Source organism: Meles meles, chromosome 9 (genome assembly GCF_922984935.1).
Source record: "Meles meles chromosome 9, mMelMel3.1 paternal haplotype, whole genome shotgun sequence".
In the NCBI taxonomy this organism is placed as follows: domain Eukaryota; kingdom Metazoa; phylum Chordata; class Mammalia; order Carnivora; family Mustelidae; genus Meles; species Meles meles.
The window spans coordinates 13293381-13310519 of record NC_060074.1 but is presented as its reverse complement, the minus strand read 5'-3'; the positions used below and the strand labels follow the sequence as shown (position 1 = coordinate 13310519).

At 44.4% G+C, this 17139-nt stretch overlaps 1 protein-coding gene across 6 annotated transcripts in view; it reads right to left on the bottom strand.

The window, feature by feature from the left end:
* Positions 1-517: 517 nt before the first annotated feature.
* The window catches only part of CASP8 (caspase 8), a 49454-nt gene continuing 32832 nt past the window's right edge, over positions 518-17139 (bottom strand). For 5 of the 6 annotated variants that reach the window (XM_046019024.1, XM_046019025.1, XM_046019027.1 and 2 more), the window contains 8 exons: positions 13866-14203; positions 10197-10302; positions 9221-9359; positions 9070-9114; positions 8595-8680; positions 6662-6803; positions 3513-4011; positions 518-2292 (listed from right to left, as the gene is read on the bottom strand). In XM_046019024.1, coding sequence (XP_045874980.1) covers positions 2157-2292; positions 3513-4011; positions 6662-6803; positions 8595-8680; positions 9070-9114; positions 9221-9359; positions 10197-10302; positions 13866-14170 — 1458 coding nt within the window. In that variant the 5' untranslated portion in view covers positions 14171-14203 and the 3' untranslated portion in view covers positions 518-2156. Of the gene's footprint in view, positions 4012-6661; positions 6804-8594; positions 8681-9069; positions 9115-9220; positions 9360-10196; positions 10303-13865; positions 14204-17139 lie in introns of all 6 variants that reach the window. The other variant, XM_046019028.1, reaches the window with a different exon arrangement.

The window sequence follows — 17139 nt, the reverse complement described above, 5'->3', positions numbered from 1 at the left end:
AATAAGTGGACTGGACATAAGGAAAAATAATCACAAAAACAACCACGGTGGTAAATGGTAATTGGCAGGAGCCTAAATGTAGGGGATGGGGAGGGGAGGTATGGGGGAGTGGGTGAACCCATCCTCTTGTGTGGCAGCACTAGAATGGGATCGATGTGGTCAGATATTCTGATTTTTCAAAAAAAAAAAAAAAGGTGGTTTTTATGTGACACTGTCCCAATTTTTACATATGGGCAACAAATTTTTTAAGAAAATACAACCGTGTGAGCCAACATCAGGAGGCTAAAGTGAAACATACCCTGTGATCCCAATATTTTTCACCTGTGAGATGCCAATGGCAAGCAACAAAAACAAAACGAACAAACCAACCAATCTCAGCCAACAGTAAGTTAAATTCTATTTTATTCTATTAAAAATATTATTGAAAAAATATTATTGAAAAAATCTTTTTAAAAAGACATTCTTACAAATTTAGAATTATTAAAATAAATTTAGAATAAACTAAATAAAATAAAAAAGAAAAAAGAAAGCAGTGGGAAAAAAAGAAAGCAATGAAATGATGCATGGAGAAAGTATCATTTGCAAAAAAAAAAACAAATGAGATATTGATAGATAGAACTTAAAAGCGGTAAGAGAAAAGGTGTTAAAGATTTTCACATTAAAAATAGCTTTCGAAGTTATAGTATTTTTAAAACTGTAGAGTAGTGTAGAGGATGGCTTGGAAAGGGAGGCCTGGCAGTACAGAGAGATAACATGCTGCTAACATCAGTCCTTTCAAATATGAGTTAAAGGTACTGACAAATAATAAGAACAAGGAAAATCACTCCTAGATTTTGTGAAATCCAAATCTAAACAGAGTTACAGTGTCTTTTGTCCCTGAAGCAGTGTCTCCCCGTAGCTCAGGGGGCCGCAGCTCTGGGGTCTCTGGGTTGCATGCGGGAGCGTTACACATGAGGGTTTTGTGTTTGTTTTTTTTTAGCTAGGTCGGATCCCAAAAATCTCCGTCAGGGACCTCTGAGAGGGGGTCACTGGCATCCCTCCGCATACTGTCCAACAACAGAAATCCAGCTGAGTAAAAGTAAGGATCAAATCGGATCAAACTGCATTCGGTCACTTTTCCGAGGGGAATGGAAGGAGTTTATCCTGCCATCAGCACTGGTGAACCGGGTAATTCCATGCTAACTGCCCAAAGATAACATGCCCGGGGAACCATAACTGCATTTCGGTTAGCTGTTAAGTCTGGGTTTGCGGACATGGGGTCTAGCACAAGAGACTCTATTCGTGGGCTGCTGTTGCCTTGTAACAGTAACTTTCAGGGCCGCGTGGCTGACTCAGATGGTAGAGCCTGTGAACCTTGCCCTTGGTGTTGTGTGTTCAAGCCCCAGGTCATGGGATGAGAGGTTTCCGGCGGGTGGGAGGGATAGGGCTACTTAAGAAAATAAAAAGTCCCGACAGTACCTTTTAACAATTATACCTCACATTCGACTCCGTAGAAGCATATCCTGTTAGCAGGAATGTAAATCCGACAAATTCCCACAAGAACCAGGAATGAGGAATCAAAAGCTCTTTACAGAAAGGAGGAGGATTATGGTTTTCTTGACTTTGTCTCCCAGGACTTGAACAACATTCACTTATTCTGAGGCCTCAAGTGGGAAATTGCTTTCCCCATTCCCCATCTTCTTACGCTTCTAAGATCTCTGCACGGCCCTTAACTCTGTGCTCCAGACTGAACCTTTGGAATGACATCGTTAACTTCTTTTTTTAAACGCTTCATGGTTTGCGGGGAATCAAATGATTCCAGGCTGAAAGCAGATGAGCGATGCGCAAAGACCGCTCATTCTGCCACGGTTTTTGAACCTAAAGTTACGATGTTACATTTCTTTTAAACTTTCTATACTTTCTTATCTACTCTAGGCTTTCTAAAAACTTTTTCATCAAATCAAAAATAAAGTTAAATCATACTAGGACGATAAATCTCTAGCTATTACTGCAAAGCCAGAGAGTTAGGCTTAAATTTGAATGAGAATTAGGTTGTACTGAATCCCATTGTCTCCCCTTCCCGCCATCCAAAAGAAAGGAAAAAAAAAAAAAAAAGGAAAAGCAATAGCAGCATTTTATCAAAATTAAATTAAGCATAGTGTTATGCAGTTAAAGCATCAGTCACAAGGGAAAACGAGTTTTTTCCTCAGTGTGAAGGTCGGTTGTGGCATTTGTTTGCCCATGTTTCTCCTGTCATCCTTATTGCTCACTTCAAAATTCACTTCAGTGAGGATGGTGAGAATATCTTCTCCCCTGAAAAACAACACCACTGTGACCATCTGCGGGGAAACGACACCGGCTGTCCTTAGGGACAGGTCCCTTCCCTCAAAACATCAGGCATTTGAAATCCTAAGTTGCTAAACTAAGACCTATCAAAGCCTTCCAGGTAAAGGAGGAGCTTCGGGGCTTAATAACTTAACTTTGGTTTACTCAAGATCTCGACTGATCATCAGAAACTTCAGGGTCCACATCAGGTTTGGGTTCTTTCCCTCCTGACCTGTTTGTACCTTACTCTTCCACGCACGATGTCACTTACCCTGTAATGACCTCAGTGCCCCCCCCCAGAACATCAGCACCAGCAGAGTCTTGATGATTAAAATCAACCTACATTAATTTCCCGAACTCGATTCAGTTAAAAAAATACGTCCTTACCTGATGTTATATCTCATACAGCTTGTGTGATCGTGGGTCACATCGGGCAAGGGAAACCCAGTGTCCCCTGCAGCCGCTCCCCCCTTCCTCACCAGCCTCCCCCGGCAGGTGAGCTGGGCAACCTGTTCCTGTACCTCTGTGGGATTCATGGTCTAACTTACAAACGGAAAACATGGTACCGATGTTACGGTTCACTTCTTGATCGGCCGTGGGACGTTCTCCCTCTTCATACCCTTACAGCACGAAGAGCCACAGAGCTAGAAGAGGTCTTGCTATTCGCCCGTCAGTCATGTGTGCCTTTGCGTGAACTGTGACTACAAAACCATCATTTAACTAAAGGAAGCAGCATAGGGTATAATAAGGGAGGGAAAGATGTTTTCCCCATATTTTGTGGCCTCGTATCAGGCCAAATTAGTGGGAAAAGAAAGGGTTTCTACTCTTTGGTACTCATCTCCCACAACACATCAAGAGGACTGATTAGCTATGATAGAACTTTAAGAGTTGGAGGATGTTAAACACTGAAATGGGTTATTACCTCGTTGGAAGACTTCCAAAACTAGCTGAGTTGGCTCAGTCGTGTTTCTGCCTAAAAACGGAGCTGGACTGACTTTACCATCATTCCCTACTTTAGGACACCCCAACTGTCCTTTCGGGTACTACATAAAGAAACTATGCAGTAAGTGTCTGATTTTTCCAGCTATGAACTAAAGATGTTAACACTGGCCCCCCTCTCCCACTTCGCAACTGAGCTGGGAAGTACAGCTGTGTCACCAATAACTAGAAATTCAGAAAAAATGAAGGGCAGAGTAGGCAAAAATTACCTAGGACATCTTTCTCTCAGGCTCTGGCAAAGGGACTGGATATACCACGTCCCCTCCATGGGGTTTCGGTAGGAAACGCAATTATTCACAGTGGCCATCCCCAGCAGAAAGTCAGCATCGTCTGGGATGTATCTCTTCTGACATGAGTCCAATTCCAGACAGGCTTCCTTCTGTTCAGAGTCGGTCTCAACAGCTATCCCTTTCTGGTAGTTATCCCCTTGACAAGCCTGAATGAAAAAGATTTTGGGCTTGCCTGCAAGGGAAGGGCACTTGGAACCAGTGAAGTAAGAGGTCAGCTCATAGATGGGGACTTCCTGTCCGTCAGAGCCATAGATGATGCCCTTGTCTCCATGGGAGAGGATGCAGCAGATGAAGCAGTCCCTGGTAGTGTGGTCCATGCTTTGGTAGCATTTGAGAACGTCACAGATTTTCTTGGCTGTAGAGTCTCTGAACGGCACGATCTCGAAATGAAGCTCACTAAAGGTCTGATGCAAAGCATCTAAAAAGTGAAACGAGACAAGTCATATTACGCCACAGTAAGTCCCAAACCACAGTCCAGAGCTAGAGAGAACTCTGATTAAGAGAACTCAGATTAAGAGAACTCAGATTAAGAATCTGAATCAGAACTAAAGTACAAGACCCTTTATAACACTGGCTGATATCCATAGTTTTCTAATACTTATTGCCCCACCTGAAAACACTTCCAGTCCTGAGGCAAATGAGAAAGGGGAGAATGTTGCTGCTGGCCTTCTATCTTTCCCCAACTGGTCTCTAAGATGGGTGAGCTATTATTAGGCTTACTATTAAGCCAATCTAAATAGTAATATTACTGACATAATCAGAATAAAAAGCAAAAAAAAAATTAAGAGAGGATTCATACTTACTTTACCTTGAACTCTTTCAAAATTGCGTAACAAAATAAAAAAATATGAGGGGTGCCTGAGTGGCTCAGTCAGTTGAGCGTCTGACTCTTGCTTTCAGCTCAGGTCCTGATCTCAGGGTCATGAGATTGAGCCCCACGTCAGGATCCACACTCAGCACAGAGTCTGCTTGTCCATCTCCCTCTTCTCCCCCCGCCCACTTGCACTTGCTCTCTCAAATAAGTAAATCTTCAAAAAAAAAAAAAATACAAGATGTGAATGTTCAAAAAAAGCAAGTACAACTAAAAGGCCTATTACAAAAAGCTATCCCTTCTCTAACTCTCCCTATTACCCCATCATATTTCATGAAGGCAACTACTTACAACTTCTAACAACTATTTTTCAGTATTCACCTCCATTCTGTAATGAATTTGAGCACTTTGCTATTGATGTTTTTGTATAGTTATTTACAACTTTTAGTTGAATCAATAGTACTATGTAAACACAATATTCTTTTATTATGCTTCCTTTCTTGTTAAATTTTTTGTCTTTCCTGGAATTAGTAATTGCATTATTTTTTCATTGCTTCATTTTTTCACATGCATAACCTTATTTTTTGTTCAGGTTCTCTAAGCTCTAGTCAAAGTCTTTCAACATTTTCAGGGTGCCTGATTTTAACTAAAAATTGTATATATTTAAGGCGTACAGCTAATTACACAGTGAAGTGATTACCACGGTCAAGCTAATAACATATCTCCTCACGTACTTAATTATCTTGTGTGTGTGTGTGTATGTGGGACATGTATAAGAGCACCTGAAATACACTCTCTTAGCATATCTCTAGTATCCAGGATATCTCTAGTATCAGAGTATCCAGGATTATTAACTGTAGTCATTATAGCATACATTAGATCTCTAGATTGATTCATCCTCCTTATCTGCAACTCTCACCTATCCTTTGACCAAAAGACCAGAAATACAATATTTTTTTAATAAACATTTTTTGATAGTGGGGCACTTGGGTGGCTCAGACAGTTAAATATCCAACTTGATTTCAGCTCAGGTCATGATGCCAAGGTTGTGACCTGGAGCCCCACATTGGGCTCCACACTGGATGTGGAGTCTGCTTAGGAGTCTCTCTGCCCCTCCCCCATTTGTTCATATTCTCTAAAATAATAATAATAATAATAATAATAATAAAAAATAACCTGTTTTGATTGTAAACGAATGGAAATCAAAGGCCTGAAGTCTCTTCTTCAAGACCAAGGCATATGACTATGAGTGATATAGTCAGTGGGCTTAAGCTCTGTGGCTTTTGAAATCTTAGATCTGCTTGAATAAACTGTTAAGAGACCACCAGCAGAGTCTTGATGATTAAAGTCAACCTACATGAATTTTCTGAACTTTATTTGGTTAAAAAAAATAAGTCATTACCTGATGTTATAACTCATAAACACCATTTACAAAAATATATTGGTTGGGTTGGGTTATTTCTTTCAGTTTTAGTAGCAGCCATTTCTATGTTCACATGCTAAAAATTACTTTCTCATCTAATTTTTAAGTTCTCATACATTTTCATTTAACTTGTAAGTTCTTATAAGTTCTCTTATAAATTGCTCCTCCTAAAGAGGCTGAGCAAAAGAATTTCTGGCTAGTTTAATATTAGAAAGTGCTATTTCTGTTAAAGACTCGCAATTTCATCTGCCCAACTTTTAAAATGCAACTTCTGTATGTGGTCTTGAACCCAAGGCAATGTTTCACCTAATTCTACAGAAGCACTATTCATTAAATTGAATTAAAAGCAAAGTTTAGGGGCGCCTGGGTGGGTCAGTGGGTTAAAGCCTCTGCCTTCAGCTCAGGTCATGATCTCAGGGTCCTGGGATCCAGCCTCACATCGGGCTCTCTGCTCAGCATGGAGCCTGCTTCCTCCTCTCTCTGCCAGCCTCTCTGCCTACTTGTGATCTCTGTCTATCAAATAAATAAATAAAACCTTTAAAAAATAAAAATAAAAGCAAGGCTTATTGTTGTAGCTTTTTATCATAAGTCTTTTCATAAGATTTGATATTTTATCTCATATACATTACTTTGATGAAAAAATTAACTTAAAAAATAGGAGCAGAAAATTAGCAAATATATAAGAATGTTATTCACTTCCACAAGGAAATATGGTTATATCCATTGTTTTTTCTGAAACATGAGGCCCTGTTGGTACAATTTTTGTTCTCCCCTTTTGATACAAAAAACTTAGGTATTAGAAATATTTCACTTCTTTTCAGGGTTCTACTGTACCTGCATCCAAGTCCGTTCCATTCCTATCCTTAATGCTGTGAAGTTTGGGCACTTCCTTCCGTGCTATGCTAAAGTCATAATTGTTAAAGATCAAACAATATCCTCGAGGTTTGCTTTCCATTTGGTAAACTTTGTCCGATGTCTGGAAAACAAAAATCCAACCCAGGAGCTGACTCTTGAGGGTCAAACACTTGAGATGTGAACAATCAACTTCCTAGGAAACAGTCAAGCTGTCCCCAGAGCCAAACTGGGATGCAAGGGCACTTCAGCGGGCCTCCCCCAACTTTACGTCGTTTCTCTGGTAAACTAGTCTCCACCCGTTCCCTTGACACAGGATCCCCAGACTTCGGCCCCACAGTGAGTGTGTAAAATCGGGGTCCCAATACTTGTGCCTCTTGAACTCTTGGCACGTATATTAATACTGTTGTCATCATAACATACTTTCATGACTGGTTCTTGTTTCTGCTCAAGGCAGCTAACACTTACAGCAGGAGCTAGAATTTATTAATCAGGAGTTGCTGAATAATGAATGAATGTCTTCATGCTGTCTTTGGGCTGCCTGTCTGTCACCTTGTGATTCCGTTGGTCATCTAGTCAACTCATCTAGATATCTGGGCTAACAGCTGAGGGTCTGCCCTTCACACATGACATAGCACGGTCCCAGGACTTTGAGAGCCGATGACTTCATTTGGCTCTCAGGACCACAGTGACTGGAGGAGAGAGATGGCCTCGTCGGGCAGGGCTGGCTCTGTTGCAGGTTACAGTATCCAGACTCTAGTACCTGACAGTATCAGAGATGGCCCTGTGTCCTGATTTTCCCAGGGCTATTTCAGTGCTGAGATACTCAGCATCTATTGGGAAATCCATGCAGCTCCTCAAGGTAGAGAAAGGGCTCCACACTAAGGGCTCAGATTCCTAGCTCTGCTACATCATAACCTGAAGACCCTATGCAGGTTACCTGTTATCTCCCTGTTACTCTATACAGTTAGCTGCTCAGTGGGGATGACATTCAGTAGGGTCCTTTGTTACTTGCAAAGAGCCACCTGACTTTGGCAAATCCTTAGTTTTCAGACCTAGAAAGGTCTGGTAATCTGCTCAGGAGCCCATCTGTAACTGGTCTCTCTCAGCTTAATTTCAAGTCTCCCCCTGGACTGAGAACATTCAGGGTTTCCTCTGCTTCCTGCCACAGAGAAGAGTGCATAGGCTAATGAATCAGAATGCGGTTGGTCAGTCTTTGAAGGTTAATCAATCAAAGTGATTGTCTAGAAAGGCAAGTCTTGCACGGCTCATTGAGATGAGAACAAAGAGACCTCCAGATCAGGAGCCTTTGCTGCTTACTCCTAAATCAGCATGGAGAAACAGTTTCAAAATGTCAGCCTAAAAGAAAAGGCTTTGCTTTTCCCAGGCCTGCCTAGACTTTTCTCCCAAAGCCTTCTCCCACTTCGGCTGAGGTGGCTGCTGAAAAGAGGCTTCTTGCTTTCTCGGCCCTCCAATTATTCCAATGCCTTTATCTTTGGTTTTAAAATAAAATTTTAGGGGTGCCTGGGTGGTGCCATCGGTTAAGCTCTGACTCCTGATTTGTGCTAAGGTCATGGGATTGAGCCCCACGTGGAGCCTCACGTCAGCCTCTGCACTCAGCAAGGTGTCTGCCTGAGATTCTCTCTCTCTCCCTCTCCCTCTGCCCCTCCCCTACTCACATGGTCTCTCTCATATGTAAATAAATCTTTAAAAAATAAAATGTTAACATTTTTTCACTTGTGAAACTTAAAAAGTCACATTTTAAATTTGTCCATTTCCGAACATTTTCTATAGTTCTCAAAATTTCCAGTAAGCTTCCGCCCCTTACTAGTTTATCTGGATGCTTAAAAGCTGAGGAATGCAAGAACCAGAATCTGCAATGCAAAGAGAAAAAGGAGTCCGAACTTCCACACACCTCTGATTCACAGTTCTGTTCTCTTGGAGAGTCCGACATTGGCGGTACCCTCAGGGATTTCTCCCCTACAAGCAACTGAGACATATCTGGAATGAAACATAGCAGAGAAGGGATTTGGGTAAAGAAACACAGAGCCCCCAGGATATCATAAGGTCCTTTAAAATGAAAACTCACAGACTACCTTAAACATAATATCCTTGCAGTCCACAGAAAAAAAATCTTTTGACTGGCAAACTCCTCACCTATTTTAAACTTGCCAGCCCGGGGCTGCAACGTCTAGGTCTTTTGACAACAGGCGTATATATCTCTCAGTGTGTAAAGAAGGTAACAACAAGTAAGCACTGAGCCTTCCTGATTTTAGGACAGCAAGGCCATCAGGATGTGGATGTGCGAGAACGTTGTAAGGAGAGGAGGCAATGGGGTATCAGTTAGTAAATGAACTGAGGAAGTCTTAAATACATATTATGCATATTACCGTTTGAAATTTCATCTAGACTTCTTTGAGTGCTCACTGTTTGCTCTGAATTAAAAAAGAAACATATCCGATTAGAAACAATCACGACATACAGGGATTTGTCAATTGAAGAATACATTTTGCTAATTCACAACTGTCAAGTTATTTCTACCTTGGCTTAATTCTTCATAATCCGTGATTTTCTTCAGCAGGCTCCTGTTTACTTGGTCACAGATTCTTTTCAGGGTGTCCAAATTTCTTTCCCCGAGGATGACCCTCTTCTCCATCTCTATGAAAATATCAAACAAGTTCTAGAAGGAAGAGAAAGTTGGAAGACTGGATTGAGCCACACTGGCTTTTCGACGAGATTTTCTTTCTTTTTTTCTTTTTAAGTCCACTTTCTCCTAACAGTGGGCGCACCCTCCCTTCCGAAGCTGACCCTCCTGGCAGGCCATCCTGGTCTTCTAAAGCGAATAGAGCACTAGAGAAGCAATTCTGTCTTTTCTGGCCCAGGAAGACAGAAATGAGAAGGTACAGGAAAAGTGACATCCGTTGTCACCCAGGCCCCAGACCCCAAGCCCTGCGCTGCAACGGCCGGGGACAACTTTAAGTGATGTCTGGAAAACAGCCTGGGGTGCACGGCCGAGACACAGTAGCCTGGCCCCCGGACTGACAGCCCCAGGGACCACGTCTCTCCCGACCCGATGCACCTCCAGTCCAGCGTTCTCGCACGTACACACGCACACGCACGTACGCACGCACGCGCACATACGCACGCACGCGCATGCGCACGCACAGAGTTCCAGGCCCCCGGTGATCTCAGAGCCTGCAGAAGTGGGGAGCGCTCTCCAGCTCAGCACCTTCTCGCCAGCTCTGGGGGCCCCGCTGTGGGTTGTGCCTCCACCACCAGTCTTCCCTATAGCTACTGACTCCGCCGTGCTCCTCACCATTCGTGTGAACAGCACTTCACGGTATACGAAGGAATCGTATCTGCAACACAGCAGTCCGACCACTCTTTTCTTCTCCCCCCCCGCTGAAAAGTGAGGGTCCAGGTGGCTTTTACTGGAGGAGCCCTCTCCGCAGCCGCAGCGGTCCCCACCGGCTGGCTCGGCCTCAGGACCAAATCTGGGTGAAACACCGGGTCTTACCAAATCATCGTGCAGTTTACATCTAGGGATCTCCTGGCTCAAAAGAAACTTAAAGGACTTCAATTCCAGTTTGCTTACATCTTCTGAAATCTGAAAAAGCATGACCCTGTGGTGGGAAACGGAGACACTTTAGAAATGGTTTCCCAAATAATTTCCCATTTGATAAAAGGAGTGGCAGTGGAAACTTGATTCCGGTCCCCTCCCCTTGAGATAGTCAGCTAATGACATAATTTGTGAGTTGAACCCTTGGAGAGAGGCTGCTGCGGTGACGTGACAGGCTACTGATTCATGCCCCGCTACTCCACCCTTAACAGAATTAAGGTCCACTATGACCTTCATTTCATTTCAGTTAAGTGAACTGTGTTTTTCCTTGGTCTTTCACTACAAAATCAAGAGCTTGTTGCAGTAGGAAAAAAAAAAGTTTTTGGTTTGGAAATTACGCTTTTCAAAATGCGAACTAGATCATCACTTCCTGTGATTTTTTTTTTTAAGATTTATTTATTTATTTGAAAGAGAGAGTGTGTGTCTGTGCACAAGCAGAGGGAGCAGCAGGCAGAGGGAGAGGGAGAAGCAGGCGCCCCCCCTGAGCAGGAGGTCCAAAGGGAGATTCGATCATGACCCCGGGGTTCATGACCTGAGCTAAAGGCAGACACTTAACTAACCGAGACGCCTTGGTGTCCTGGATCCTCACAATTACAACTTATCTGTGCTCTCCTGGCCATCAACTTTAGTAGGAAGGCCCAACACTTGGTTCTAGAATACAGACCGTTATACACTGAGCCCAGCCCCCCTCCTCAGCTTCTCTAGCCCCTCCTCACCACCTGCCCCCATCTCCTCTCCAAACACTCCCAGCTGCCCTGCCCCCGCCCCATCATGCTGTGGTCCTCACAACCCCATCCCCTTGTCCATCTGCCGACACAAACGCACCCATGAACAGCTCAAGTACCTCTGTAAACTTGTAGGTAATAAATACACCATTGGGACATATTAAGAATAATATGAATAAGTTTATCTAAAGTGCTTAAGCCAACCTTTGGCAACACACTGTTCAATATACAACAGGCATTATTATTTCTTAATCCATAATAGGTTCTTGGGATATGTCTGTCGAAGGAACAAAGGAATGTTTAATAAGTCAGCAAAACTTCCACTATTGTGGTGTTAAGGAAAATAACACAAAAACGTGCTAACTCCAAAGTCCATTAGAATATTAAAATTCTGAAAATAAAAATAGTATAGAAACAGAAGTTTCTCAGTATTATCAACTGCTTCATCCTTCCTCTCATGGAATCTCCACCCTAGAAGTATTTCTCCAAAGTTTTCTCAGTTTGGCCAAGATTGGACCCAGCCAAAAGTTACCAGCCCTTTTAATTTTATTACAAGGTATTTTGTCCTATCACTTTCCTCACTACTAGAACCTATTGGCTTTTTTGTATCACTGTCTGGAAATAAACCTGGGTAGTTTATAAGATACTGATTTTATAGGTAGCAGTTATAATTTGAAAATAAACATGTCTAGTGCTTTCTCATAAATTCAAAGGGTCCACTCTAGCATACTTTATATTTCCTGGCTAATCCCCAACAATGATGAATAATGGTAGATTGTACTTGTGCTGACCCTTTTGTTTGCAAGCTAATGTGTTGCGTATTTAAAAGACGGGGCCACCTGGTTGGCTCTGGTCATGATCCCAGGGTCCTGGGATTGAGTCCCACGTTGGGCTCCTTGCTCAGCAGAAAGCCTATTTCTCCCTCTGCCTGTCATTCTCCCTGCTTGTACCCCCCCACCCTGGACAAATAAATAAATAAAATCTTTTCTTAAAAAAATGATTTAGCAGACAGATTCTCCCTTCGTATGGACTCAGCCTTCCAACAGAGAGGTACAGGTCATTGTCCGGCGTTGACAATTTGCTTTAGCCTTGCTTATAGGACAGAAGGCGTGCAACCTTCAGAAGACCAAGATGGTGAACCCAAGATGAGACCCTCCGGCTTTCCTAGTTCTAGGGTGGTTGTTTTTTAGGATTAATTGCTGTCTTAATGAAAAGAATCATTAGGAATGTGTCACAATCGCAATAAAACAAAGTTATCCATTATTGAATAATGTCTTCCCCGACTCCCCTCCCCCATTCATGTCCACCCTGGATGGGCGAATGTGCCTTTATTTGGGAAAAGGATTTTTGATGAGGTGATCTTGTTAAGATGAGGTCACACTAGACCAGGGTTGGCCCTAATCCAACGACTGGTAGCTTTCAAAGAAGAGGAAATTCGACAAACAGGCACAGAGAGGAGACTGGAGTGATGTCCCTAAAAGCCAAGGAAGACCAGGGATTGCCGGCAAGCCCCCAAAGCAAGGGGAGGAAGGAACAAGAAACAAACTCTCCCTCAGAGTTCCAGAGGAACCAGCCCTGGTGACACCTTCATTCCAAACATCTGGCTCGCAGAACCGTGAGAGCGTGAAGGTCTCCGCTGCGGTAAAACCACTCAGTTTGTCGGACGCGATCACAGAAGCCTTAGGAAACTCCTACACCCAGCAGATCTCTTTAGTCACTTAAGATGCTCAAGCTTCAAGCAGAGAATTGCATGGTAAGGAACATGCTAGAATCTCCGGTCTCTGACACGGAGGACCAGGGCAGTCATAAATAGGCCGGGCAGGTTGGGTACAGTGGCCTCCAGCCCTGGCTGTGAGGACTCACCGTCACACATGCGGTCATTACTGGCCAGAGAGACGAGACCGTGAAATGGGCCACAGCTAAGACTTGAGGAGAAGCTTTCCGAAGGGAAGCTGCAAACAACATTGAGGAGTGTCTGGCAACGGGGCATGTTGGAAGACAGAAGCTGGTATCGTGTGCCTGTTTTTTAAAGTCTGTCAGCTCCGTAATCAGTCCTCCCTCACAACCCTAGTGCCGGTCTTTCTGCCCGTGCTTTAACAAAATCACCTTTTTGCACCCCCCCAAAAAATCTGAAGGTGTAACAGAACATGGCTCGTTATCAGCTCTGGGGACCCACAGTCCCACAGGGAGGGAGGGGCCCAGCTGCAAGGCGGGCGGCAGGACACACGACTGAGGTCGTCACCGTTCTTCTGGCAGCCGCTGGACACACAGGGCCTTGGCAGCGTTTGTGGGGTCCTGCCTGGCCGGCCCGGAACGACGGGCAGCACACACCCCTCGCTGGAGAACTTTGTGATGCAAGTGTTTCAGGATGGAATTAAAAAGCCCATAACCCCACTGAGAATTTCTGCAGTCATCCACGAGCAGGTGGGAGGGGGGTTTCGGAGAAGCAGCAGTGGGCAAAGCAGTGGGCAACGTGTCCACCTGATGTCCACATCAGGTGGACATCAGCAGAACAGAGGCCAACAGAAGCAGACAGAACGGAGAGAGAGAACGTTCAGCAGACGGCTGTTTTCATGTCAGCAACCTACGGGTTGTGTTTCACTTTGGAAACAAATGAAATTTCCTGCAAGAAAAACCATAAAGTAAAATTTACGGTTTAACTTTTTTTTTTTTTCTGATTTGTATACAAGAGCTCTAAATTTCTTAATCTGGCCCTGGTGGGACATCTTTGAGGACCTTTCCAAGGTCCTACGACACAGACACCCGCCATCGGCCCCGCCCGCAAAGATGCGTCCTTCGCACCTGCGCCTCCCAGGGCCTGACCCGTGGAGGTTGTCCCCACCTGTAAGCAGAGATCTGGGCTCTGCCCGGGATCCGAAGCTCTTGCTCCATCTCCTGCCTGCTGGTGTCCAGGTAGGTGACCAGCAGGTCCAGTCTGTTGATTCGGAAAAGCAACTCCTTTAAGAAGGACAGGTTGTTTTCCTCCAACAGTCTCTTTTCCTGGAGTCTCTGGAATAGCATCAGGGGATCCTGGATGGGCTCCTGCTTCTTCTGGGGGATGTGGTCCATGCTCAGGAATTTGAGGGAGGCCAGCTCGTCACTGTCCAGCTGTTCTCCAATATTATAGAGGCATTTACTGAAATTCATATTGGCCAAGTGTCAGGAGAGGGTTGTAGTAGCCTAGGTCAAAACACAATATTATGTTCAGATGAGGAAGAGAAGTACCGCTCGCCGGTGCGTTCCTTCATGAAGTGTAATTATCTCTACTCTACACCGGACGTTTTACTGAGGACGCCGGGAAGACAAAAACAAACAGGACACGTTTCTGCTCTCAAACTAGCTCACTATTTGGGAAGGTAGATACACAAATTAGCCAACGGTCAGAGAGTTGTGACCAGGGCACCGCAGGAATAGAGAGGACGCGAGGGAGCGTCCAGGGAGAAGGGTTTCCTGGAAGGAAGGCACCTTTGGGAAGGTGTGGGAAAGGACAATTCTTGCAGGAAATAATTTATGCAGAAGAGGGAGGCAAGAATGTTCAAGTCAGACAGGTACGAGGAGCTCAGTAAAGTAACCACGAAGGGTCTGGGATGGGGAGTGGTGGGAGAAGGGATGAAGCCGTGGCCAGGTAGGCCCCTCCTACCGTGGGGGCAAGGGTTCAGGCTTTGTCCTAGAGGTGATGGGGAACTAAGGACTGTAATGTCATCCAGTTTGGGACTCTTTTTCTTTTTTTTTTAAGATTTTATTTACTTATTTGACAGAGACAGCAACAGAGGGAACACAAGCACGGCGGAGCTGGAGAGGGAGAAGCAGATTCCCCACTGGGATTACCACCCTCGTGGAAGGCAGATGCTTAATGACTGAGCCACCCAGGCGCCCCAGGAGATTAACATTTCAAATGTGGAGGATAGGGGCTCCTGGGTGGCTCAGTCGGTCAAGCATCTGCCATTGGCTCAGGTCATGATCCCAGGGTCCTGGCTGGGCTTCCTCCTCAGTGGGGAGCCTGCTTCTCCCTCTGCCCCTCCCCCTGCACTCTCTCATACTCTCTCTTTCTCAAATATTTTTTTTTTTTAAGTGTGGAGGATAGATTGCTAGGGAAATGATAGGGTCTGACTGAAACCATGGTGCCAGGAAGACAGGATGCAGTGCCGTTCCCCCAAAGGCCTCAGGATCAGCACCCACAGCAGATCAAGGCCCCACGACTAAAAATGAAACCAAGTCAACTTTGTCAGCCTTCCAATTCAAACCGTCTCCAAATCAGATGACATAATACTTTCACACACATGTTTGGGCAGGTATAAAAGGAGGGTGCAGGGCTTCTGGAAATCCTGGACACCCTTCATGCAAACGGCCCAGGATCTGGGGGTTCCTCCTCCCGTGAGCCCCTGAGTCACACCTAACCCTCCCTGCTCTGATGGGCCCATGTTTGTGCTAAAACAAGCCTCTGGCGCAGGGTTCGTACTGGATTCTTCATAGGAACAGGCGTGGGACCCAGTTCCCTAAGGCCAGGGCCGTATCACGGTCAAAGCCAGGAAGCTCGCCAGCAGCTGACTGTCGGGAGGGGCGGGGAGTGCAACGTTTCAGAGTAGGGGGCGTTAGGGTCTGACAAAACTTAGATCAGAACCCCTCTGGGGCACTGGCCCCAGGCCTGAGCTGCTCAGGTCCTCTGAGGGTTAGGTGCCCCCTCTGTAAAATGGAGATCACCTCCAAGGTGTTTGACTAAAGTAAGTCCTATAAGGCATGTGCAGGGACGACTAAAAACAAATGAACAAATGAGGGTTAACCCAAAAGAAGGAAACAGGTCCTGGCTGCGGGGACCCAACAGGAACTGGGCAGTTAAGAACTTTCCTCACCCTCCTGGCTTCCCATTTCCCCAGTGGGACACTCATTGGGAAGCAGTGTTTTTCCAGATTCTGCAAAGTTGAAGATCACTTGGTTGACGCCATACTTTAGGAGGTGGTCCCAGAGGGCGGCAGTTTGAGAACCTTGAATTAGAAAACCTTTAACTTCTTGTCCAGTTCCACAATTTCCTGGATCCCACAGACTCCATGCTCCTGGGCACTTTCCTTAACCTCAAATGATCTTAACCTGTTTGGACCTCTTTCCTCCCGGAAGCAAAGTGGCTAGGTTTAGGGTCCTTAAGCTCCCTGCACTAGCTAACATTCTTGGATGAAAACACAAATCCTGATTCTATTACTTGACATAATGAGCAAGTGAACCAGGATTCATGTATTTTCTATATCTGACGTTAAGATATAAGTATTTGGGGGGCACCTGGATGGCTTAGGGGTTCAGGGTTCAACACTTGATTTCAGTTTAGGTCATGATCTCAGGGTCATGAAATAGAGCCCTGGATAGGACTCTGCACTGGGCAGGGAGCGCTTAAGATTCCCTCTCTCCCTCTCCCTCTGCTTCTCCCAACTCCCACCGTCCCAGTGTGCACAGCTCGCTCGCTCTCGCTCTCAAAATAAATTAATTAACTAAATAAAACAAAAGCATTTTAATTTGCCCAATAAGGTTAAGTTTTAATATTTTTATAAAGTGCTTTGAGAGACTTTGAAATTTTTAGTTTTTCTTTTAAGAACATCTTCCCTCTCCCTCACCTACTCTGATTATGAAAGTAGTGTTTTTTCTGTGCGTGAAAATTGAAAATATAGTAAATCATAAAATGGTCACAGTCATCATTATCATACACACACACACGATGCCATACATCACATATACCTTCATATAAAAATCAGAGTCAAGCTGCATATCCAGGTATATACACCTATTTTTTTCCCCACTTAATATTTAGAATGAACATTTACCCCACCATTAAATATTCTTCTTTGGAATTTTTTCATGTTTCTTTTTTTAAGATTTTATTTATTCATTTGAGAGAGAGAATGAGAGAGGGAGAGAGAGAGAGCTTGAGAGGTGCGAGGGTTAGAGGGAGAAGCAGACCCCCTGCTGAGCAGGGAGCCTGGGACTCCAGGATCATGACCTGAGCGGAAGGCAGTCACTCAACCAACTGAACCACCCAGAGACCCCTATTTTTAATGTTTCTTGATCTCCAGCTTGCAGATATATCAAATTTATTTTAAGGAATTTTCAATTTCTTTACTTTTAAAAATAAT